We start from the raw sequence: 24233 nt of genomic DNA on the forward strand, positions 1-24233 counted from the left end.
ACGAAAATAATGGATGCGGTCTGAAAGCCACCATAAGCGTGAACAATCAATTAAGACCCGAAATGGTTTATAAAATCCTTCCAATGATTGCTAAGCCAGAATCCATTTTCTCGGTTGAAATTGTCTCTGTGTTTGTATATGTGGATAGCCTCATGAACGAATCTCTCATGGCAGCCAGATGGCTTGAAAATAACCTCTGTCTTGGAGAAGTCAATGTCATGTGAGCCTACTGAATTATAACAGTGATCTGATTCAACACATTACATAAAATCCGTGATCTGGTTCCGTGTGTAAAATATGTGATTCCGAACATACAGTACCCTGGCGTCTACAAACTAAGTTGCCTCTGTGGTAGTAGTTACATTGGAGAAACCAAACGACATGTCTCGGACCACATTCGTCAGCACAAAGCAGACCTAAAATACGGTAGGACCAACACCTCGACCGTGGCAGATCACTGTTATAATTCAGTAGGCTCATATGACATTGACTTCTCCGAGACAGAGGTTATTTGCAAGCCATCTGGCTACCATGAGAGATTCATTAATGAGGCTATCCACATATACAAACAGAGACAATTTCAACCGAGAAGATGGATTCTGGCTTAACAATCATTGGAAGGATTTGATAAACTATTTCGGGTCTTAATTGATTGTTCACGCTTACGGTGGCTTTCAGACGGCATCCATTATTTTCGTCTCCCCCCTCCTCTTTTCCGAACATAGATGGACTCGTTCATCTGAACAAACTGTCAAATCGCTCTCTGTGGTGCTAACGTTAAAAAAACTGCCACTTTTCTCAAATTTTCTTGCTGTGGTTTTCACACCTGATGATGATTGCTTGTGTTGCAGTCGAAACGTCGTGAGAATTGTATTGTTTTATATTTTTATTATTTTATTGTTTCCCTTCTACGTGACTTTACTGAAAGAACCAAGAACATAACAGGACATTCTATTTAGCAAGGAAGGTAGGGATGATCATCCTGGTGGAAATTTCCATGGGATATACTGAACAGCACCATGGTTTTGCGGGAGTCGCGTGCCGGTCGTCTTTACAAATGGAAACAAATGAGAAAGATTTTCCGTTTGCAATCTTCACCAGCCTCTTTATCAAAAGCAATTATTTCAGCATCGATCGCTCCTCGAAAAAGCCTACCCCATTATATGCATGTGGCCGGGGCATTACAGTGAGGGAAAAAAGTATTTGATCCCCTGCTGATTTTGTACGTTTGCCCACTAACAAAGAAATGATCAGACTATAATTTTAATGGTAGGTTTATTTGAACAGTGAGAGACAGAATAACAACAACAAAATCCAGAAAAACGCGTGTCAAAAATGTTATAAATTGATTTGCATTGTAATGAGGCAAATAAGTATTTGACCCCTCTGCAAAACATGACTTAGTACTTGGTGGCAAAACCCTTGTTGCCAATCACAGAGGTCAGACGTTTCTTGTAGTTGGCCACCAGGTTTGTACACATCTCAGGAGGGATTTTGTCACACTGCTCTTTGCAGATCTTCTCCAAGTCATTAAGGTTTCGAGGCTGACGTTTGGCAACTCGAACCTTCAGCTCCCTCCACAGATTTTCTATGGGATTAAGGTCTGGAGACTGGCTAGGCCACTCCAGGACCTTAATGTGCTTCTTCTTGAGCCACTCCTTTGTTGCCTTGGCCGTGTGTTTTGGGTCATTGTCATGCTGGAATACCCATCCACGACCCATTTTCAATGCCCTGGCTGAGGGAAGGAGGTTCTTGCCCAAGATTTGACGGTACATGGCGCCGTCCATCGTCACTTTGATGCGGTGAAGTTGTTCTGTCCCCTTAGCAGAAAAACACCCCCAAAGCATAATGTTTCCACCTCCATGTTTGACGGTGGGGATGGTGTTCTTGGGGTCATAGGCAGCATCCTCCTCCTCCCAACACGGCGAGTTGAGTTGATTCCAAAGAGCTCCATTTTGGTCTCATCTGACCACAACACTTTCACCCAGTTGTCCTCTGAATCATTCAGATGTTCATTGGCAAACTTCAGACGGGCATGTATATGTCCTTCCTTGAGCAGGGGGACCTTGCGGGCGCTGCAGGATTTCAGTCCTTCACGGCGTAGTGTGTTACCAATTGTTTTATTGGAGACTATGGTCCCAGCTGCTTTGAGATCATTGCCAAGATCCTCCCGTGTAGTTCTGGGCTGATTCCTCACCGTTCTCATGATCATTGCAACTCCACGAGGTGAGATCTTGCATGGAGCCCCAGGCCGAGGGAGATTGACAGTTCTTTTGTGTTTCTTCCATTTGCGAATAATCACACCAACTGTCACCTTCTCACCAAGCTGCTTGGCAATGGTCTTCTAGCCCATTCCAGCCTTGTGTAGGTCTACAATCTTGTCCCTGCCATCCTTGGAGAGCTCTTTGGTCTTGGCCATGGTGGAGAGTTTGTAATCTGATTGATTGATTGCTTCTGAGGACAGGTGCCTTTTATACAGGTAACAAGCTGAGATTATGAGCACTCCCTTTAAGAGTGTGCTCTTAATCTCAGCTCTTTACCTGTATAAAAGACACCTGGGAGCCAGAAATCTTTCTGATTAAGAGGGGGTCAAATACTTATTTCCCTCATTAAAATGCAAATCAATTTATAACATTTTTGACATGCATTTTCCTGGATGTTTTTGTTATTTTGTCTGTCAAGGTTCAAATTATAGACTGATTATAGACTGATCATTTCTTTGTCAGTGGGCAAACGTACAAAATCAGCAGGGGATCAAATACTTTTTTCTTCACTGTATCTCTATCTGCCAACGGCAGGTCCTGCACTTGTCTGCTTTGAAACAGAGCAGAATGCAAAGAATCCGGCTTCTTTACTAAAAAGCTGAACCGGCAGTCTGCTTTAACCTGTGAATGCTATACCGGGATGAGCAGAGAGTGGTTACATGCAAGACGTGTTTGTTTACAGGCTTTGCTGAATATTAAATTCATCCCAATCAAATATTTGGTCAATCAAACATCCAACAATGTGGCGACTTAAAAGTGATATGTTTATTGCAAGTTTTGCAAATTTAAGCTGAGGATTGGTGTGGAAACAAAGCTGAGTTCTGTATAGCGAAAAAAAACATCTTATGAAAATTGGTTTATACTGTGAGGCTGGTGTGGTCATGAAATTGTTAGGAATCATTTACCTCATGTCACTGAAATACAACCCTGGGCTAAAGTGTAAGTAAATAATGGCTGGATTACAAGGCAAAATCAGGGTCACGTATGGCCATATTTGTAAAGCAGGCTGCTTAATATGTGAGCACACTGGGATAGGGTTCTTTTTCTCCGCGTGAAAGGCAGCATTCGAGCCAACGTGGACCCTGCATGCACTGCGACCACGTGAATTAATGAATTCATGAGCGCTAGGGGGGATAAAAAAAAACAGTGACCGTTATTATTGCCGCTATCGTCCGTTAAAAGCCCGAGTTTTGCGAAATTTTGGCTCGCCCGGGCCTCCCTGCCACGGACAGGAGTCCAGGGAATCCGAGCGGCGGTTGCTCCAGCGACGGCGACCACCGGGGCAAGCGCGCCTTAGCTAATGGGGCCACGACGCTGGAAATAATGGGCCTCTAGCTGAGTGAATGTCACGCCTGCTGACCCACGCACGCTCGCACCCACCCCACCCCCACATCGCCGCAATCTCAAATGTCTACAAGCCGCTGCGATGCGTGAAAAGCAATCCCCCCCCCTCACCGCGGCAATATCTGCACGATTTTCTCAGTCCAATTTGGGCGCTAGGGCACGAATGCCGAATTTGTTTAGATAGAGCTCATGATCGCCCCGCCAAGCAACAACATCGTCAAGGGGGAGGTGGAAGGAGAGGCATTGTTCTCCACTCAGATGTAAACAAAGTTGCTCATTTCCCTGGCTTGGGCTACGTTTCTAGATGACACTTAAACGAGTATCAATTACGACCAGCACAGTGCGATGTTTCCCCCAATTTATTCAAAACGTGGTTATGGAATTATGTAAATTGCACGGGGATTGTGTGTTTGCACGCTGGTGGGTGTGGTATCGCACTGCAGGCCTCTCTTAATAGATGCCATGCTGGCAGCATTTGTGGGCCTGATTTCTATAATTTCCGGAGGCTATACAGCTGTACTGCGGTATTTAGAAGCCAGACTGTGTGGGAACCCACGTGTACGCACGTTTTTGCTTGCGTGTGTGTGCTCTGTAGACAACACATGTACATATTTAGCAAATGTTCTGCAAATACTGAAATCAGATACTACACACATTTTAAGTGCAATGTGCCATTCCCTTATGAGGTTATAGCTTAAATGCACAGGTATCCAAAGGTATCTCTTTCCAAAGCAAATAAAAATGGTCACCCTATGGAGATACTTGCTGCCACCATGATAATGTGGAATGCCCAACAATGGCTCAGGAATTCCAGGTGCCGCTTTAACCTGCCCACAAGCATGCAGACCACTTCATGAATGGTGACTTATTCTTAGTTTTTTCGGTAAAGTCACGTTGAAGAGAAACAACAAAATAACAAAATATATATAAAACAATAAAAAATTCTCACGACGTTTCGACCATAACTCAAACGGTCATCATCAGGTGTGTCGGTTTGCATAAATTTATTTTGAAAACGGCATATTTATTTATTTAAATAAATATGCCGTTTTCAATTTTTGAGTTATGGTCGAAACGTCGTGAGAATTTTTTATTGTTTTATATATATTTTGTTATTTTGTTGTTTCTCTTCAACGTGACTTTACCGAAAAAACTAAGAATATGAATTACTGCAGTCACGAAAGCTTTAAATCAAAATTTGAATGGTGACTTGTTTAAAAATGTGAACTGGGATGCGCTCACTGATATTTCACATTGGTGAAATCAAAACAGGCCCAAAAGAGGATGGCGGATGTAGTTCTGCCCAACTGCCTCCATTGGTCGAACACAATTTTGGGGACATTATACAAAGTATTACACCAGGCGAATTGCTCTGAATTGACTGCGGAAGAGAACTGTACATATGAGAGGTGTTAATGTGAACCACCGAACGGCCAAAGAGAACTGAGAAACAAACGGGTAAAAATGTGCCTGTGGCTACAACACGCAGGCATGCTAGCTTGTTTAAAGCACAAATTCATTAAGATATAAAGCAAATAATCCAAAGAATTTATTGGCCGCTTTTAAAATGTTGAAACAGAGCAGAAATCCATTTGTACTCAACACAATAAACAAGATGTTATGACCTGTAGTTTCCCCCCAAATTAGTTAATTCAGTTCACTACCATAACATACAGACCTAACCGTGGGTGTTCATCCTGGATAACAGCCCTCAACAATTTATAGTATTTACCGTAACATTTTAAAGCAGGTTCTCGTTGAGAAGTACAAAACACGTTAACATAAACGAGACGACCACCACTGAGGCCTAGCTATGTTAACTGCCTCATTGCAGACAGACATAGGTGTGGGTTTGTCTATCGCACACATGGTGGGTATTGATTGCTCGCTCATTGTTGAGTGTGAGACCGAAGCAACTTGCTGTGCTGCCATCCTCGTGGGATTCACCGACCACAATGAGTAATCTGAGGAGCTGATGATGCTGGTTGGCCACATGTTGCCTCAATGAATGTTGCCTCAGTTAGTGATGCAAAACGGATGCAGTCTATTTGCCTGCACGGAGGCAAGTGGTCGTTTATATAGTATTCTGCCGTTGATTTACTCTGGAAAGCCTCACTGAGGCTAATGACTCGTTTTTGGAATTATCCTGCTTTGGATGTTTGGCCAATTCCATATTGAGTATATTTGCGTGTGGGAGCAAACGCATATAAATAATGAACGCTCATACGCATCGGTCAACAACCTACTTGCTGTACTACCTCACCACCGCTTAGTACGGTTGGCTACGTACAGTGTGAAATAAATCCAACATGCATATGTACATAAAAATATAAAACTACTTAAACGATAAACTATTTTCATTTTAGCAGGTAAGGCCCACAGAAGCGACCTGGCCACAAATGCAAGCTCAACAAAGTGGCTTATCGTATAGAAATGTATTGCAGATAAATACTGTAATCGCACGTTCCTTAATGTGAAGGGAAAAACTAGAGGACCTGGAGAAAAATCCACGCGACCACAGGGAGAACCTGCAAACTCAAAATATACAGGCGTCAGGGTCGGGATCATACCCACGACCTCCTGCATACCAGGCGAGATAGTTAACATCTCGCCACCGTGGCGCCTCCTTCCCATCCTCTTACCTTCTACTAACCCTTTGGCTGGGTGCTCCACCATGCATGATAGTGCATGCTCCACCAACCTCACCTCATTCATTCATTAATCACACATAGTCAGCGAAGGACCGTTGCGCCAAACCTGTGACCTCTTGCGACAGCGTTCGCATGAACTGCTCTTGCTGCCATACACCTCGAGTGATTTGTTTGATCAACGGATTAAGGGGTCCACTTCGAACCTCAACCGCCAACTTAAGTTGCGCAATTTGCTGAAGGAGTTTGCGCATCAAGACAGGCGACGTGTCCAAAGAGTGACAGCCGCCTCCCTCGAACCGAGCTCTCAATCGCTAGGAGACCAATCACCAATGCAATGGTGACATTTCTGAAAAAGTCAAACCGTCGGATGCCACCTCTGAAGTTGCTAAGTCACAGACGCGCACCATCACACTCAAAGCAGCGGCTCAAAACTCACGTCTACGTCCCGCAGCAACGAGCTTACCTGCCCGCCAGGCACCGTCGGATGGAGTAAGAGGCCCCACCGCCGCACGTGCGCGAGCACTCACTCCACGGGCCCCAGGCGTCCCAGGTGGGGTCCCTCTCCTCTTCCTGCTGGCTCCCAGGCAGGACCTGCGAGGAGGACACAAGAGGACAATGGACGGGAAGGAGGCAGGGGTGAGAAGGGAGCAAAGCATCCCGTGGTCACGTTTGCGTGCGCGTGTTTGTGTTGGGGGCTGCGCTTTTAACCCGACGACCTGGGTTCGATGCCCGCTCGCAGTCAACTCCAGTGATGATTATCTGAACCGATCCTGGGCCTCCTCTAGGTCGACTCAGCCTCAAATAAATACCTGGCGCGGTGTGTAAATGTCACCACTAAGGAAATAAAGGTGGCCGAGCGTGGTGCTGGCCACTCACCCACGCCCTCGTGTGCCGTTCCGGCCTTCATAGGTGCAAACAGCACGTTCTCCAACAGGTCTGTTAAGGGTATAAGGAAGATTTTTGTTTTTTGTGTCGGGAGCCGCACTCCGGCAAGCGACATTGCGAGCAGCGCCATCAACTTTACTCTCAGGCAAAGAAGCCCTAGGCAGGAGAAATGTGATGGAAATGTTAGCTCCTCTGTCACTTCAACTCTCGCCCACGACCACCCACCCCACCCCCGGACAAAATAAAACAATTCTAATCGACGCTTCTGTCCCACATCTGCGCAACAAGAATATTGAAGCCCAAAATTCCCCCGTGAAAAATGTAAACGTTCCGCCACCGCTTGCCCACACCTGTGTGGCTCTCGGTGACTCTTAGGGGGTACGCACGTGCTGGTGATTAACCGAGGAACGCCCCACTGCTTTTTTTTCGGCTCGTTTGGATGGGAGGGGAGGGAAAGGGACATTTTAGGTTTTTTTTAAATAAATCTCCTTTCCCCTCCACACCCCCCCCCCCCCCAGCTTCTTCAAGTTCCCTGCTGGGTTTGCCCCTGGAGCAATGCAAGTGGTGGTGCGGTGAAACAAGCAAGAGATGTGTTCTGCCGAGTGTTCCATTACCAGCAGGGATTCAACGCTCTTGCGCACGTCACGGTGCCACTGCACGTACACACACGCACGTGCAGTTACGGAACACCTGCTTGCAGACGCTGTTTTGTAGAACATGCGTATTTTTTCTTGCGATGCCCAAATCAAGTGCCCACTGTTTTAGGTTAGCTTGTAGCCACTTGCGAGAGTTGCAAGTGGCTACGATTTGGAATGCGAAGGAGACCATTAAGCCCATCTGGCTCATTCCAATATGCACCGACGTCTTCTCATTCACTCTTGGAGGTTCTCATGGCATAGCCACGTTTTCCCACCATTAATGTCTTACCCAACCATCTTATTTAGTAACCACGTACTCGTTCCTACTGCTTTTGTAAGTCTAATTCGTTTTGCTTATCCAGCAAATATTGGCAGGCTTATTCTAAGAGAGCAGTTCGTAACTCACTAGGAACCAGTCTTCAGTGCAGTACCATTTATTGCAGGTTTTCTCAACCTTGTTATTGACCACAGTCAGTCAGAGTGTGTAATGGTGTTTGTTAATACAAGTCAAAACATCAACCTCTACACTTCACCATAGCTCAAAATACGGTGCAAACTCAAACTGCCACCCAGTTGCACAATCGTGACCTAAAACCATCCCATAGATACGCACAGCTCAGCCTTGTCCGTTAAATGCCACGTGTTTTCATTTTGCATTTTATGAGGCCCAATATTAAACGAAACGATAACACGACTGAATCAAGTGTTAGCCTCAGTGACCGGAGCCAACAAACATCTGCAGAAGACTGAATTCATTTTTGTTGCAAAACGTCGTGCGTTTTTTTTTTACTACATGCGTAATTGCAGAAATTAGGCAACACAAAAAACGTGCACGTCGACTGGAATAAAAGCCTTTGTACGAAATTATTTACTAGTGGAGGAAAAAAAAATATCAAAACATTTTAATTAACAGACGTGCATGCCTTCACTCACTCTTGTTAATCCCCAGCTGTGACCGCTGCCAACTCTTCGGGTATATTGTCAACACAATTCCTGATGACAATGTCTACCTCTTTGCCCCCCCCCCCCAATTATTTAGCATGAGACAAGCACACACAATAGGCAGGAAATCAATGATTGCCACTTTGTTTGCAGTGCATGATGTTCTCAGACCCAGCGTGCCATGAACCATGGAATATGAATGTAATTAGGTGCAATGCGGGCTAATGTACCACAGGTGCTTCTGCTCAGCGGTCAGAATAACATAACCCCTCAGACAGGAGCTCAATTATATGTCCGATTGAATTTTAAATGGTGCACTTTACACTAAAGAAAACATTCGACACCGGGACATAAATTGATTGAGCATGTGACAGACATGCCTTCTGTTATGAAATTATGTTACAATAGCCCCCTATGTTTACCAAATTACATAATAAGGCTTGTAAATTACTGCATTGGGTTTTAGCCATTATTTTCTGGCATTGATGCGTTTCGTTAAGTGCATCTGCAAAATTTTGAATTCTGTTGTTGTACATTAATTAAGTTCTTTGGCTAAGCTCCTGCTAAATCCTGGCATTAAGAAGATTTGTAAAGCCAGATCTTGGTTCCATCCCCATGTACAAGGGCAGAAAATGCCCCTCGCAGTCAGTGAGCAGTGGCATTTATAGGCTAACACTAACACCCTGTCATAAACCCATAAACGTAATGGGAAGAAATGTTGGTAAAACAAGAACAGCACTATTTTTTACGTGCATTTTGCTGCGTGATTTACAGTTCACGCGGACTATAACAAGCAACAGGGGGGTTATCAGCTGGCTGTTGCAGACTTCCCACCACTTTGCCCAACTTGTGTCGATTCTCTCCACTTGTTTTACCAAAAATGTAACTGCAACGACTTCCTCGGGCTTCGGCTGCATTGTGAACAATAAACCAAGCGTGCAAACAATTGAAAACACATCGCAATAAAGTACGATCATACGTACGGCTATTATTTTGTGCTGGGAACAGCAAATAATTGTTACTGCACCGTCGACCTCATTACGCTTAAATAATACGCGTTGACAATACTCACAAGGGTTCCGGTGGCCCCCGTGATGAGCGCACCGCCCTAACAACATGCTGACGTGAGTTCAACTGTTGGCCATGGCTAACGTCAGTGGCAAGTGATAACTTAATTGGGTCCTAACCCCTTTTTGCACACTGACCAGAGTGTTAGAAGATGGTCAAACATTTCCCATGTCGACAAAGGATGGGGAGGGAGGCCTTCATTCAAAGGGCTGATTTGTATTATTATTACTGGTGTTATTTAGTATGATCAATGTTAATCCACATTCGTGATGCTGCACGTCGGTAAGGGATATAACGTTGCCCTCAGTGGTGATGTAATTCCCTTATCAAATGTTCCTTCCAATTGGCTGGTAGAGTGTGAGCAAACGATTGTACAGAAAACACTTCAAGTTTTGCCAAAACCTGAAACTACGATGTTTCCAACATGATTTGAAGGTATATTTACAAAGAAGATATTAATGGTCGTCTCGGATTTATCCAAACTTCACTCTGAATGGTTAAACGAACCAGCCTGGGTTTTTAGATTTAATGGGAATTGCAGAGGAGACATTTCAATCATGGCATGAAGATATTTTTTGTAACAATATACACACATGAGCACATGGACACAGCTCATAAAGCGGAGTGATATATATATACGCAGCTTCTTGGTTGGGTGATAAATTGCAAACTGCGGTGCCCGTGATCAAACGCGTGGAGCATAGAGGACAGGGTCAGTGTGGCAAGAGCCAAAGCTTTCATGTCTGAATTGGGCGACTCCAAATCCGAGTCACGCTCCCAGACGTTCTTTCACAGCCGGGCCCGTCCGGCCGCTCTAAACAACGCCGCCAGCTCGCACGTTGCTTTGATCAGCGGTCTCGTACGCCGGACTGCGGCTGCCTCTCAATCAGGCTAACGCAACAGTTCTTGGCAGAGTGAGCCCCTTTCACAGGCCAGGCCACGGTCTGTGTGCGGGCGACGCGCCGCCGGTAACCCAGCCGCACCTGCTGTTTTGCACCGTGCGCGACGGTGCCGTCGATAACAGAGCTCTCTTTTGTGTTGTTGGGCAGTGGATCGTTTAAAAGTCTGGAAGGGCAAAAGTATTGAGACGCTCGCTTCCAGTGTGATATTGGACTACGGTGACCAGGGCTTCATTTAAAACGTAACTGTCTGGGGTTAAGCCCCAGAAACTATTTCCTGCCCCCCCCCCCCCTTTCCCCAGAGGGGTCCAGTGGGTTGGGGGTTATTGGGCGTAGGGGAAATCTGAAAAATATTTTGTGAAAAATTACGCCGCGATATTGACAATGGGTTAACGGCTTTCATAATCGCTAACTGAAAAGGCGTCATAACTCGCATTATCATCACCCTGTGCAATGGTACTTTTTCAGGAATAGCTCAGCTCTGAATAAAAGTCATATACTGAAACAATATTGTAGTTTTCATGGACAAGGCCATGTGCGGATGTTAGTGGTGTTTTGTTAAAAGCAGTCTACACTTGCGTAATGATAGATGCACCTAATTCAGGCTGGTAATCGCGCCAAATTATCGCAATCACTTCACATTACCATCTGCACACTGCGATAAATAACGATTCAATTACATTAGGTCAAGGGCCAAACTCTGCAGATAAATTATAGAGCAAGCTTACAAGTTTATCCACTAATGATTTCAGAGCACGGAGGCTGAATGTGCGCCCTAAGTCACACACACACGCACACGAGTGCAAGCACTTTAAAGAACCTTGAATAATGTGAAGCTACGGCTCATGTGTTCACGTTCACTTTAGCAAACGGCGAATGTTAATTGTGCGCATCGAATACACTGCCTTGCCAGGGGTTTGGGAGGGTTCACAGCCAACGTCAATGCAAAGGTCAGTATGTTACTTGCTGTTATTTACTGGCAGAAGCACCTCTCTCATTAATAATAACAAGCTTTTCCCGGTAATGTCATATCTCCCAGGTAAGAAGGTCATGGGCACAAAGCCCTCCAAAAACTATCGGCCCCTGTTTCAGAAACCTTTATGTTGGGCATTAATCACTGTGACGCTAACCATGCCTTTGGGAGGGCCGCTTTAAAATGGGGAGTTACATTTCTCAGGGCTATTAGCAGGACTATTATTATGCCTGGCTGATCAGCCAGAGATAAAAATGTGGCAATAACCAATGTCAGCACGCTCCCACTCGATTTACCGGCAACACGCGCTGGCTTGGAAAATCCACACGTGCTTAATCTTAAGCGTGACAGTGACAAGCATCCAAAACGTGGTGAACTGTGCTTTATCACAACAAGTGGTGCTCACCATCAGCTTTGCTAATGAGTGCATAACAAGGTTTCTCAAGGAATATATTAAATTATTGAGATTTATAGCAGATTAGGAGATGTGGTTCTTACAATTGTTGACTTTCAGTGGCACATTATTTAGTTGTGGGTTATTTTTTTAAATACAAAAATGCAGCAAATTTAATATGAATGTAATTGCAGTTGCTCAATTACTATTAATGCTTTACAAAAATAAATAATTTTACGATTATGTGTTCAGCTAATATGTGGTAAAGTATTTCAAGAAAAAGTATTTAACATTACATTCTTTCAGACCAAAATATTTTGATTATCTTAATCAAGTAAGAAAAACAACTGAATAATATGTTTTTCGTAAAATTGTTAACTGAAAAACGCTCATTAAAAAGCAAACCTTTTTTGGTACAAAAGAATGCTGTGCTTTTAAGCTGATGGAGATGACTCACCAGTCAGTGCCATAAGTAAATTAAACGCTGGGATGCGATGAAAGTGAGAGCCAGCATTAATGTGTCCTTAGTAATAAATTCCCAGAACAATGAGAAATTTGACCGAATCCCCACTTGGGCCATTCTACAATAGGCTGGGCAATGCTCCGGGTATCGTCCCAACACCACAGCTCTTTGGGCTTGCCCCCCCCCCCGTATCCCCCCCCCCCACCCTTTAATATTTGAGATATATAACAAAAATCATTTTCGCCCATGTCTTTATTTATTTAAAGGGACAGCTCTGAAATTGACCTCTGTGAGATATGCCGATGACCGCTCGCATCTCTTGGAAGTGTGTGTAGCTCCCTCTGTTAAGCGGTGCTTTTTTATTATCAGCTGTGAAATTCAGTCTGGAAAGCAAATAGACTGGTGGATTGATATATATTTGTATTCATCATGTGCAGATACAGAATGGAGGAGTTTATTTTTTTATGCACAATGCCCCACAACAACGCCGAATAAGTTTGGGTACAACATTGTTCTTTGTGCTGAACATGGCCTCATAGTGTATATGGGATGCTCTTGCAAATAACATCTGGCTGATGAGACCCAGAAAGTCCAGAGTTTCTTTCTGAAACAAATGCTGTTGGACGATATTCGTCCGAAAAGCTGCTGGACTAAGAAATATTGTATTTGCACGTGGAGTTACAACACAGAGTTCTGATTATGCACAATGTGTTTACTTATCAGGCTGTGTGGCCTTATTGCAGCTAGCTAGCTGGATTAGGCTGCCATGGGAACTCAGGTCAGGCCCACTTGCCTGGGTCACGGATAGGGCTAGCCTGGTTTCAAGTCTTCGTGGGAACGCGGCATCAGATTACGCTATTTCACCCAAATACACCTGCCACGGCCAAAGCCACCGATAGCCAAAGTTAAGTCATCCGCCCAATCTGTGTTGTCGGAAAAAGGAGCTTATCTAACAAAGCGTGGTCGTATAATTTGGAGGCTAATATTGATTAGCTTGCTAAGTTTGCTAATCGATTAGTATTCTTTTCTCAGACAAAATTCCCACGTTTTTATGGGGTCGGCTGCCTGAAAATATAATAAATTAAAATGGTATTTTTCATAACTTAACAAGCTAACAATACAGACCAGTATGTGGGGAGGCCTTCATCCAGCAGCGGATTTACAAAGGGATGTCAATGTATTTGTATGGAATTGCTTCGTATGCATTGACAATGTAGAACCGCTGAAATTATTTTAATGCCGCGCGTTCTTTCCACATGTATCGCGATAACAAATACCGGTTCGTCGTTATTTGCCGATGTGATCTGCGAATATTTGAACGTCCATTCGCCATGGCCGAAAAAATTCACGTGCGCGCGCACGTCAGTCGAGGAAACCCACGATGCTTAATCTCGCGCCGTCAACTGGGGCTGTGAAAATGACCTCTTTTGGACGTAACAGGACACAGTGGCAGCGGAAGGCTTCTGCAACGGAGTCACCCAGCCACCCACCCACCTTCTGACAATTCCGCACGAGGGATTGAAAGCGGGGCTTGCGTTACAGCCTCGCTCGGAGCGTTAACGGCGACCAACTCCTTCACGTGAGACCGACAGGTAACCAATACTCAAGCAGCAGCAGCAGCAACACAAATATACGACAGTCGGATAACTCAGAATTCTACTTTTTTTTTTTAAACAACAAAAGCAAATTCCAATATTTAGTGCATTGCATTGAATAAAAGGTTTGAAGCAGCGCCGTCAGGACACTTGATGAACAAAGGCTAACATCTACAAACATACCACAGGACGAACGTCAACCGGGCGAGCACAAATAGCTTGCAGGCCTACGTGCAAAAGGCATTCCGGTTCTAGTAGCAGGCCCCAGACAAACAAGGCTGATGGTCAATAACTATGGGCAGGCATTGGTGGTGGCAATGATCCGCCTGTGTGGACACCATCTGCAGTGCGTGTAACTGTGAGGCTAAGCGTGCTCTTAGACATCGTTTTGGAGAGTAATGACCATTCCAAATGAAATGCATAATTGGTGGGAAATGTTGATGGGATGCTGCAATGCGTGTTTTGTGATTTTTTAAGTGTTGTGGCCTGTGTGTGGGCTAATGTCAGACACGTGAAAAGTTTAATTTTATATTACGCAAAATTACCTCACTGCGTGACATCACTTGTTGTTTTATACAAAGGGAAAAGACTTAATTGTGGCCAATTATTTGCAGATAGGGTATTTCTAGTCCCATGAAAATACTTCTAAATAGACGTATTTATTTAACATTTAATAAAAATGTTCCTGAGAAAATGGTAAAATGTATTTTACGCTGTGCAACTATTTAAACGGTAACAATAACCGTTCAATCACGCTTTATAAAACATGTCCCGCCGGAAGGTGTTTTATTATTCGCAGCAACAAGGCATTGCACACAGTGTGCAGAGAACAAATATTCCCACACAAACAAGAGACGGACAAGGGATGTTGGTGTTATATTTGAATGAATCGAATTCATTTGGTTCATCTGCTCAGCACAATAAAAAACGAGCTCTCCCACAAACGTATTAGCCAACATTGTGTATTTAACGCCTTTTTATTTCTCGAGTTGTATTTTACACTGGTTTTAATCTAATCCTTTTGTCCAAAATCTCTACTTTGATCCGCCAAAAGTGTAGTGGCCATTGCATTCACACTTAACTGCTTTGCCAGTGATAAATTGGCTGGCTTTGTGGGCCAGGCAGCCCTCAGAACAAACACTGCATGCTTTGTTCTGAGCGGAGAGCAGATGGACAGTTTGTACACAATATCAGGCTTGTCCACAAAGGAAGGAAAAAATTGGCCACTCCAAATAACAATAAATTCCACAGGTGCCAGGTAGTATGGGTTCAGTAGGCCTATGGGGATGACCTATGTTGACCAATGAATCCAAAAGAATGATTGCTTACACGTAGCTAAGCCGAAAGCACTATTTTGTTGACCAGTTGCTCAGGACAACTATGGGAAAAATACTGCTTATTGTGAACAAAAATGTTCTAGTTGTCCAGAGGAATGATCAAGATGTGTGTGTGAGTGTGTGCTGTAAGCGTGTGTATTTATATAAATGTGAGTTAACATGAATGTACGTGAACGTGTATGCGGGTGAGGTGCTCGTGAACAGCACTTGCCTCAACAGTGTGTTAAGTCTATACGGGGGATCTTTGTCTTTGTGTGTATGTATACGGGGAGCGGTGGCACAGTGGTTAGAGCACTGCGCTATTAATACGGCGACCCCGAGTTCGATTCCCGCTCACGACCAATAACAGCGGCGAATATTTGAGCTGGTCCTTGGCCTCGCCTAGGTCAACTTAGCCTTAAATTAGTACCTGTCTTGGTGTGTAAAGACGTCAGCTAAGGGCAACCAGAGGTGACCGGGCGTGGTGTTGGCCACCCACCCCCTCCTCGTGTGCCGTGCCGGCCTTAATAGGTGCTCGCAAATCGTACTTGCTCCAAGTTTGTAAACGCTATATGGGGGATATTTGTCTTTGTATATTATGGAGTTTGAGGGAGTGGTGGTGTAGTGGCTCACACAATGCACTCAAAGCCCGATGACCTGAGTTTGATTGTTGGCCATGGCTAACAGTGTTTGAATGATATCTGAACCAGTCTGGAACTCCCCTAGGTCGACTTAGCCTTAAATGAGTACCCGCTTTTGTGTATAAACATTAGCACTGGAGAGAGAAAGGCAAGCCAGGTGTGGTGCTGCTGTGCAAGTCTTAACAGGGAGTTTACCAACAGCGCTGTTCCAATAGTCTATAAAGGATTTACTGTGGCCCTTTGTCTCTGTACGTATGTCTATTAGGGAGGGAGTTGTGGCGTTGTGATTTTAGCACTGCAACGGCATCCTTACAACCGAGACTTGACACTTGGTCACACGCAGCACCACTGTCAATCGCTATCTGAACTGAAGCCGAGCCCCGGTTCGACTGGGCCTCATCTTCGGACTTGCGACCATGCTATGGTCCGGTCAATGTCGCCAGTAGGAAAGACAAAGGCGGTCAGGTGTGGCGCTGGCGCACACAGCTGGTGAAGAATGGCACAGCTCCGTGAGTTAATAACACAACAGCAAGGATCATCGACTTGGCGAGCACAATGATTGACTGAAACACGATTTCAGCAGTGGGAACTCTTTCCGTTGCTATAATATACGTGGGCCACAATCACGCATTGCATCTGCGCAGTAATGTATAGTAGAGGTAAATAAGTTTTGGTGCAACATTTTTGTGGGATTAGGGAGAGATGTGCAGTCGGAATTGCTATGGTTTCTTGTTCAACCGCTTCACAGCTGGTCCTGACATACGTGCATGAAATTATTGATGATGCAAGGGCTGGTACTGCATTCAATCAGCCCCCCCTCTATTCAGGAAACAAGCTTTTTTCCATTAATGATAAGCTTTTAGACTGGGGAACTGCTATGCCAAAATACACACATGCATACTGTAGATACATATACACACGGGCATAATATATAAAAATGCTGCACATACACGCTCACACTTACACTTAACATGCAAACAAGTGTATGCTCGCAGATGGAAACATACAAAGATCAATATTGCCCATTTAGTATAATACACTGCTGCATGTGGGTACCTTATAAAGCTTGGCATTGGCACTTAAGTAGGTGATGTGGCGACAACACTATGCCTAGCCATGTCTGTCTTTGTGATGATTATGTTTACACACTATCCCAAATTACTCATTTAAGGTTGAGTTAACATTCAGGAGGCCTATGCGCCCATAAAAATGGGCCACTGATATTGCGCATGACTGGGAGTTGAACCCAGGTGATGGGGTTGGTAGCCCACTGCATGAGCCACTGCACCGCCACGGACGCGTGCATTCAACGTCACATGCGAGGTGACCAGGTGGCTTTGGGCCAAATGAGCTACAGAGCCCGCACCACTGAGCACCTGGGTTTGAATCTGGGCTCCAACCTGTGATTAAACTGGCTCCTCAAGGGCAGTGGATATGATGGTCTCAGGCTTGCCACCAATGACAAAGCTGGCCATCAAATAAAATAATGTTTTTCACTTAATTTAGAAAATTCCAGTTCTGAGAATTAAAACATTTGATGGACTCATACCAGGCACTCTTTGCACGGTACATTTATTGGTACTTATTAAAGTTTGAATGTGCTTGTTCGCCCAGGAAAACCTCACTGAGTTTCACAACGCAATTTTCAGGAGGGTCATGCCAAGTTTATTTTTGCAGTAGGGAGGAATGATCGCTGTTCATATTTCCAATTGAGTAATTTGTGGGGATTTTTTTCAAATTTGACAAATTTGGACAAGGATGCCAGCACACAATGGCCTACTCTTGTCTATGACATCACAGGATCTTTAATCCATAATACATCGTAAATGTCCCCTTGTTAAGCAGATGGTGTTTACCTTTAACGCTCAACACGCCTGCAGTATTAATCAGGGCGACTGCTGCGTACGAACCTTGAACCTCTGCAACAAATGGGGAACGCACTACTGCAAGGCAATGTCACCACCCCAATATAAAAGGTGTTGCCTCTATTGTCGATAAAGAGGTTTACTGAGTAGTTCAGTAGCGTTATCTTCTGAGGCTATTCCCACACACAAAGTGATTTGCTGTTCACTGCAAGAGTTCTGAAAAATATAATATAAACATTATTGAGGTGTAACTTATAGCAAAACGGGAATAGACTTGTGGGAAAACAATCAAGAATCTTCACATGTGAACATTCGCACATGTGAACATTCGCACATGTGAACATTCGCACACGTGAACATCCGCACATGCCAGCGCAGCAAGAACAATTCCCAGATCTGATGACGGTCGCATGGCACCGGCAGCGTTTTTCACGGGTGTGACCACTTGGGATGGCTTTTTGCCGGATATTTCCAGGTCAAGTGGCACATTTATCCACGACACCTGGTGCAAATATTTATACAAATCAGGCTTCCTTCCCACGCGTGGGAACGAGTGCGGCCGCGCCTCTGCAGTGAAGCGCACGCTGCCCGTTTAAACCTTACGTCCGCAGTGGGGGGGGGGGGGGGGGGGGCTCGCTCTCGATGGAACTCTGCCGCGCGGTCCTCTCTGAGATTGTCTGGGACCACGGGAAGCGTGTGAATGTGTCCGCTAAACGTGCGATGTCAGCCGTGAAAGGCCGCACCGTTTAATCGGTTTGGCTGAAACGTTAGAATAATCAATTTGAAATGCGAATGTATTATTGTTGTAGCCCGCAGTACATATGAATTGGAAGTGCACAATTTAGGCTGCACGTGCACATATTTGCACATATATTTATTCATAAAGGTGAAGGTAAAAACGTCGGTGCCGCAATTTCCGATTTTAGTTATAGCAGGCGAACTGGCCACTTGCGCCGCCATCGGGATGTACAGAGTGTAGGCTGTAGTAATATTACGAGCTCTGTGAAACAAGACCACGACCAGGTGTTTTCTTCCTCTGTCTTGGTCGCCCCAAGTTTTTGGAAGTAAAAACCACACGCACACACCGCCAGCCTTAGCTCATGTTGCATTTAAAGCGTGGAAAACCAAACATTGAATTAAAAGCTAATAAGGGGTGTGTGCGGGATTTTTTCACCCAATTGGACAAACTGAACAGAGATCAAGTAGGAACTCGGCCTACAGCTGCCACTTTTTACAAGCAATAAACGCAGGGCTTCAGTGTTTCCGAAAATCAAAGACTCATAAACTTTCAAGCTGGGCACCTGCCCAAGTGGGAAAACAAATGTCTTTTAGTTAGTATTTTATTGCCTGGAAAAAAATCATAAAAATGTTTAATAACAGCAAGCTGCTCAAAGTGGCAAAAATCAGGGAAAGCAAAGGGTAAAAAAAATATAAGTAAATAACCTAACAAGCAACGTTATGTTAAGATGCTTGCTTGTAGAAGTATGAAGGCGCAAACTAATATAAATGTAAAAACAATTTAGAGTAACTATTGAGTGAAAAATTAAGAATTCTATGTCCTTCCTTTAATTCTGCAAAGCATTAGATTCAACATCACACAATTCTCAGGGGTCAACTCAACCCTTCTTCCCTTTAGTGGCGAAACATTGAGTAACACCTTTTGTGGATAGTCAGCGTCCTGTAGCCAGAACCGGTCCTTGACATGAGACTGTAGAATTTCCACCACTGGTCCAGGTCCATTGGTGTAGAATGACGCCAGCCAGTGCTTGCTTAGTGTGCGAAGACATTTTGAATGAACAAAATCAAATGTAAAACGGTGCGGTCCACCATTTGTTTACGCCACCGCTGGCATGAAAAAGCAGAAGGCCTCCACTAGAGTGAGCTCTAGAAAAGCCCCTCTAGAGGGTGTTTGGCCTACTCTTCCACACCGGCCAGTCATATTGGAAGAGGTGGAAGTATCTACACCACTGATTGACAGTGGTGTCCCCATTTATATTGCTGGTTGGACACAGGTGGGGGTTTAACTAACTTATACATTGTTTCAAACAATGAGAGCTGACACAGATTTATATCACCTAAATATGAAACATAAATCAGTCGTTGTCAAAGAGGCAAAGTACAATATAAACTGTACATGTGTAATGAAACCAATGTTCACAAAATTATCCAGTATTATAACTTATATATATATATTTATAAATGCAATTGCATGTGTGCACACAAAAAAACTCTGACAAGTCAAAACATTCGTCGATAGTTTTTTGTGGACGCTAAATTACATAATGTATGGCTGGATAGTCAGACTAATGGGCAGATATCGAGTTAGAGCAAAGCTTCATTAATTTGTCAGAAGGGAAAAAAACGAGCGGCTTAAATTACAAACTGCACAAAGGCCAAAGCATGAAATCAAGAGGCTGTATATAATTACAAGCCACACACTGCTAAGTAATATACAATTTTGCCATAAAATGTATATCGCCATCCAATAAAACCAAATAACTTCCACGGACAATAGCTATCATGGAATAATTGTAGTCTAACTGCAAAGAATGTTCCTGCTTGTTCTATGTCCATTGGAAATATTCCAAGATTGCGACGAACATCGACCACCTCCTTCCTTTTACATATATACTCTCGAGTAGATCACAGGCACAGTTTTATTATTTTCAATTGAGGAATGTCGTGAGTTGCTTGGCAATTGTCTGTGTTTTTTTCCTACCTCATGGTAATGAGCCACAGCCAGTCATACCATTGTTATACCAGAACGCTCACTTCTTCAGTCTTGCCTTTTTAGTCTATCAATTATAGTTGGTTTATGTAGAGTTTAACAAACAGGCATGCACGCACGTGCGTGTGCAAATTGTGCCGGCTATTTCCCACAGGAATTCTATTTAATTCCTGCGATTCCATCCTGGACAATTCCTGTGGGAACCACAATTCCTCTATGGGAGATCCTCATGCGAGCATCTCCATGTATTTGAATGGGATTCTATTGAGATTCTATTGAGAATCTTAGCTGAGCGAAGCTTGTGCTATGCCAGGCCCCACAACTCCTCCCTTCTTGGCTTGTTGCCATGCCAGGATACACACAGTCTGACCCCCCACAAGGCTAACTATATGCTAATCTTGTTTTTTTACAGTTCCATAGTTCATTCAATCCCTGACTTTTACGCAAGCGAATTAAAAAAAATTCAAGGCACGTGAAAAATTCAGCCAAAACCTTTCTATACATAAATATTGAAAGGTTCAACAAAATACGTGCTGTTCATCGTTGTTCGTAGCCATGAGCCAGTGGTGGAAGTTCCACAATCCGATGTTGGGTATAAGGGTAGCTTCACTCTTGACTTCCCACAAAAGTGGTACCTATTTTATCAGCCCCAGTGGGATAATAGGCTGAGTCACCTCCACACCGAGATTCAAATTCACACCTTCCAATTGTAAACCACACACTACAGCACCTTCAAGCTCGTATTCAATAATGCACTTGCTCGTGGCACCGGGTCATAGCTCGTAGCATCGCACACCAGTGCAAAACATCACGCAAATAGGCTCTTGAACACAACAGCAAAAATATTGCAATAAAAACTGGCGCCGGCTACAAGCATCTGAAGTAATGAAAGGAGGGGGGGGGGCTTTCAAATATATACAAGGCCTATAATTGGGCTTGCAGCTTTAGGAGGCGGAGGGGGGGGGGGTCGTCAGATGCCGGTGTCGTCTGTCCCTCCGTGCTCACCGAGAGCGGTAAGCGTGCGGTGAAAAGTTGGCCACGCTCTGCTGGGCGCATGGCCGCCGTACCCTCCCGGCTCTCGGCTCTGGCCCCTCTTGTTCCCCGTTTCCTGTTTTGAATGAGCGCATGCGTTTTCTGCTGGCCGGCAGTCAGCACGCGAACCTGTAAAATGTAGGCAGCCTCTGCTCAGAAGCTACATTTCCTGGTGGCCAGACAAAAATCCCTGTCCTTGTCTTGTTTTTGATTTGGTGTTAGCGTGTGTTTATTTGCGTTCTCTGTGTTTTTTTCCAAGTTAAATTTGGTTTTCTGAAATGGTATAAATGCACCCTTGATTAACTCTATGAATTCCTGCCTATCATAATTCCGGCGGTCAATACAATTAGCACGACTTTGTGGGAAGCTGACAGTGGTTTATTTCGTTAAGAGAATGGTCCATGTCAATTGAATATGGAGTTTACACCAAAGGCCCAGGACTACCAATGAAGATGACCACTGCCCTGTGAACATTTGATTGTGTGGTAAATGTGGCTTTTATAAAACCTGCGTATAGTCGTAATGATTGACAGCCAAACAAAGGAACATGCTCATGGATGAAAACCTCAAGAGGATGTTTGGAACAGGGGCGGAGCCACAGGGGGGGGGGGGGCTGGGGGGGGAGCTTATCCTCCCCTGAAATTTTGGGAAAGTCGGTAATCGGGATAACCAGATATCCGGCTGCTGCAAAATGCTGCAGGCTGCCACCTTGTGCTGCCCTGCAGGCTGCCACCTCGTGCTGCCCTGCAGGCTGCCACCTCGTGCTGCCCTGCAGGCTGCCACCTTGTGCTTCCCTGCAGGCTGCCACCTTGTGCTGCCCTGCAGGCTGCCACCTTGTGCTTCCCTGCAGGCTGCCACCTTGTGCTGCCCTGCAGGCTGCCACCTTGTGTGCTTCCCTGCAGGCTGCCACCTTGTGCTGCCCTGCAGGCCGCTTGAGCGGCAGCCTTTCGAACTTATCGAACTTATTAGCCACATTAGCGGCTCCGACCTATTAATAAACTCCGCGTTCAAATCCAATAAAATGTTTTATACATTTGTGGCGCCCATTGGAAAATATTACACTGGATATCTCAGAATATTGAAGTCAGCCCCCCCAAAGTCAAAATCCTGGCTCCGCCCCTGGTTTGAAAGCCTTCATTCAGCAGTGGATAGAACATTTCTGCGGTTGATGAGAATTAACAGGAATATGGAATGTTTAATATTATTTACACTACACTGTAGATTATTCTCCCATTGTATTATCTAAGTTATGGTATCCAAAGTATATACACCTTTGTGAAGCATGCTCATTGCTGTGATGTTGGCCTCAGTCTATAGAGTGACAGCCACCTCGCAATAAATCATTTGTAGAAGTTGCACACACACTGACGCGTCTAACAGATACCGAGTATGTGATGTCACTATTTGGACTGTGTGGCTTCCTATTTATTTAACGATATAGCTTTAACAGTAGAAAACCAAAATATATCTACATTTTTTCTTTATCGTCCAAAAAAACTCAAACTGGGACAAGCATTTAACTCAATGTTGTTGTTTCAAGGAAAATCTGGCACATGTTTACAACCTGACAGAAATTATACATTATAGAATATTTAGCAATTTTTCCACCAAAGTTTATTATTATGTTTCTCTACCCAGGAAAGCCTCAGTGAGTCCCAATACACTCTTTCAAGACGGTCCTGCCAAGTATTCTCCGTCGGGGGCCACGTTGCGATGCGCAAATCCCAATTGAGAAATTAGCGGGTCATGTTTTCGTTGTCGCTGGATTCGTCACCGGTTTAAAATGCACGAACATAACTTTGCTCCCCCGCCCCCCCCCCCCCCCCCCCATGAAAGACATTCAAATCATAAAAACGTTTAACTGCCAGATCTTTACGATGTCCATTGGACAACAATGAAGTATGCATTATTCTCGGCGCGTTGTGTCGCTGGTTGCTGCGGATTGTGTTGGCCACTCTGGTCTCCCCGGTCTCACTGCTGCTACGGGCGCATTGACCAACGTTAAACATCGCATGGCGTGACTGGAAAAAAAAAGCCGAGGCCGTGCGTGCCGACGTCACGGCTCAAATTCCTTAAAATTACTCCCAAATTACATAATCGGTAATAAACCGCAACAACAATATCGCCCCCTACTGTGAAACTACCAGAGAAGTGTACTCGTCTGTGAAACAGAGTATTCCCTTCGTGATATCCTTGAGTTACGTGAATGGCATGAATCGCAAAACAATTAAAAAAAATGATTGTAAATGTCAGTGTCTATCTTCCCTCTCGGGTCAATAACGTCACTATCACCATAGCAGTGTAGAATTTACAGCAATAGCTCAGAGCCGCCGAAACAGTTGAGCACCTCCCTCCACCCATGTGAACATTCGCACACTCTCGACTTTGACTTCTGAGCGTTGCTTACTCGGTTCCCTGTGTTTAACTGTGTAGGTTAATTTTGCCTGAATTACCACGAAGCAACAACCCGATGAGGTACATGTGAATGATGGAATGAACAATAGCAGTGCAAATACGAATGCCAAGATTTTTGTC

The 24233-nt window shown here is 44.5% G+C and overlaps 1 protein-coding gene across 2 annotated transcripts in view; it reads right to left on the reverse strand.

Annotated features, from left to right (window-relative positions):
* LOC116941888 (ADAMTS-like protein 1) overlaps positions 1-24233 on the reverse strand; it is a 158453-nt gene that overhangs the window by 70875 nt on the left and 63345 nt on the right. For both annotated transcript variants that reach the window (XM_032953212.2, XM_032953213.2), the window contains exon 4: positions 6723-6850. In XM_032953212.2, coding sequence (XP_032809103.2) covers positions 6723-6850 — 128 coding nt within the window. The remainder of the gene's footprint in view (positions 1-6722; positions 6851-24233) is intronic.

Source organism: Petromyzon marinus, chromosome 13 (assembly GCF_048934315.1).
Source record: "Petromyzon marinus isolate PM22_M1 ecotype Great Lakes invasive population chromosome 13, UKy_Petmar_22M1.pri1.0, whole genome shotgun sequence".
In the NCBI taxonomy this organism is placed as follows: Eukaryota; Metazoa; Chordata; class Hyperoartia; order Petromyzontiformes; family Petromyzontidae; genus Petromyzon; species Petromyzon marinus.